We start from the raw sequence: 1,832 nt of genomic DNA, 5'->3' as shown, positions 1-1,832 counted from the left end.
GAAGTAAAACTCTTCATTGCGAGCATTCCATGGAGCAGCAGGTGATGTGTTAATAAAACCCCCTTTTGGGTATATGCCTCGATGCTACATGATAGTGTCGAGAGAGGAATATTCTCGTGCCCCTTTTCAGATGATGACTATTTAGGCGTGATAGTTAGATGATCTATCGTGATTCTACCATAATCATCAATTAAATTACATCATTGAATATCATATATCGGTCATGCTTGTTTTTGATGATGACGCATCTAGGCTAACGCCAATGCTTTAGCAGCCCCGGTGTTGCCTGGAGGTCTGTCAGCAGGGTGCTCGGCGCTGGCAGCCACCATTAGAGTAACAAATCTCCTGCCATGAACATAGAATAGATCTGACCCCTTATGTGAGTTGATGTAGGTATCTCTAGATATGTTCCACATGCGGCGGTGTGCGCCACAACACAGGCTTTCTCTCCCTCGATCTTTGACTGCAGGGTTTGACCTAACTTTTGTATTCCTTAGTTACCTACCTAGGTATGTATGCATCACAGCACAGCACTAAGTCTCAGGATCTTTTCTCAACACGAACGGGAACTCGTAATTCCATTACCAGTCTGTCCTCGAAGGCTCGCCCACTGGCAGCAGCTGCCGAAGTCGCATAAATACCACCATGGTTGTGAGCTCGTGTTGTCAAGCCTGACTACAGAAGGCTTCAAAACATCTTCTGGTAGCGAACAGGCATCGTACAGAGTCGGACAAACACCGGGGACAAAATCAGAACGTCATTGTTTGGTCTCAATCAAATTCATCACGAGGTAAAGTGCATATAGCAAGCCTTGCACTCCTGTGATCGAGTCAGTACGTCAAGCACAAAAAGGCCAAGTTTACACGATGAACCTGCTTCGTGTTAGCACTACCAGTCAATAATCTCACGTTGTCTTTGCGCGAAGTCGGTCTACCCTCCAGGGTGGCAAAGTTACCATGCTCCGCTCCTGTGTGTCAGTGTACCCTTCCCTAGAACCAAGAATATCCTCCATCAGCCTAGCATATTCGCCTTCGAACTCAACATCAAGACTGCTTTCGACCCTCATGAGGCTTCTGGTGGGATTGAGAGAGACCTGGTCTTGTGCTCTCGCATTGGCGCGGCCTTCATCATCTCGAAAGGTGCCGTTGGCCATGGCCAGGTCCCGCAGTTGCTGCTTCTTATGCTCATTCAGCCACTCGGGTGTAGATACTGCATTAGTAATGACCTCCTGGATCAGTCTCTTCCCTTCGTCCACTTTCCGCTGTGTGATTGCGGTGACGAGAACGTGGAGTGGCTGGCTGGAAACGTCAGAAGCGCCCCCTATCGGCTTTGACCTGCCCCTCCCTTCCTTGACAGACCCTTTGCCTCGAATGGCCAGAGTCACTCCGGCACGCTCTTGCATGGCCTTGAGGGTGGCCCCTCTGGGCCCAAGGATCTGCCCGATGAAGTTGACGGCAGGAAAGTCGGCTTGCGGGATGTATATGCGGTCAGCGAAGCCCTTTGGACGACGATAGTCATGCGGTAGTTGATACGACGGAGTCCTGGCGACGGCCTCCTCGATGCAGCGGTGCCGTTCTGCTTCAAGGGCTCGACGACGCCGCTGGAGGCGTGTATTCGTGCGACGGCCCGCTGTGTCATATTCTGGGGCGGGCGAGTGCTCCCGGCGCCAGCCTGGTTCGGCGGTCCTTGTTACCAGGACGTCAGGCAGGGTTAGTTGGTGCGTAATTTCTCGAATTCGAAAATGAGTCACGTAAGCGTCAAGTTGCTCGGCGGTCATGTTAGCCTGTATTACCACTGGAAGGATTGTCCCGTCAGCATTGGTGATGGGAAAT

At 51.3% G+C, this 1,832-nt stretch overlaps 1 protein-coding gene across 1 annotated transcript; it reads right to left on the bottom strand.

Moving 5' to 3' along the window:
* Window positions 1–904: 904 nt before the first annotated feature.
* VDBG_01582 (branchpoint-bridging protein) lies at window positions 905–1,777 on the bottom strand (the record flags this gene model as incomplete). Its single annotated transcript, XM_003007348.1, has 1 exon — window positions 905–1,777. One exon carries the CDS (start codon window positions 1,775–1,777, stop codon window positions 905–907), a length of 873 nt encoding a protein of 290 aa, XP_003007394.1.
* Window positions 1,778–1,832: the final 55 nt, after the last annotated feature.

The sequence above is a fragment of the Verticillium alfalfae genome, genomic scaffold (genome assembly GCF_000150825.1).
Source record: "Verticillium alfalfae VaMs.102 supercont1.2 genomic scaffold, whole genome shotgun sequence".
NCBI classification, from domain to species: Eukaryota; Fungi; Ascomycota; class Sordariomycetes; order Glomerellales; family Plectosphaerellaceae; genus Verticillium; species Verticillium alfalfae.
The sequence above is the reverse complement of the archived record's forward strand: the minus strand, read 5'-3'. Positions and strand labels throughout refer to the sequence as shown.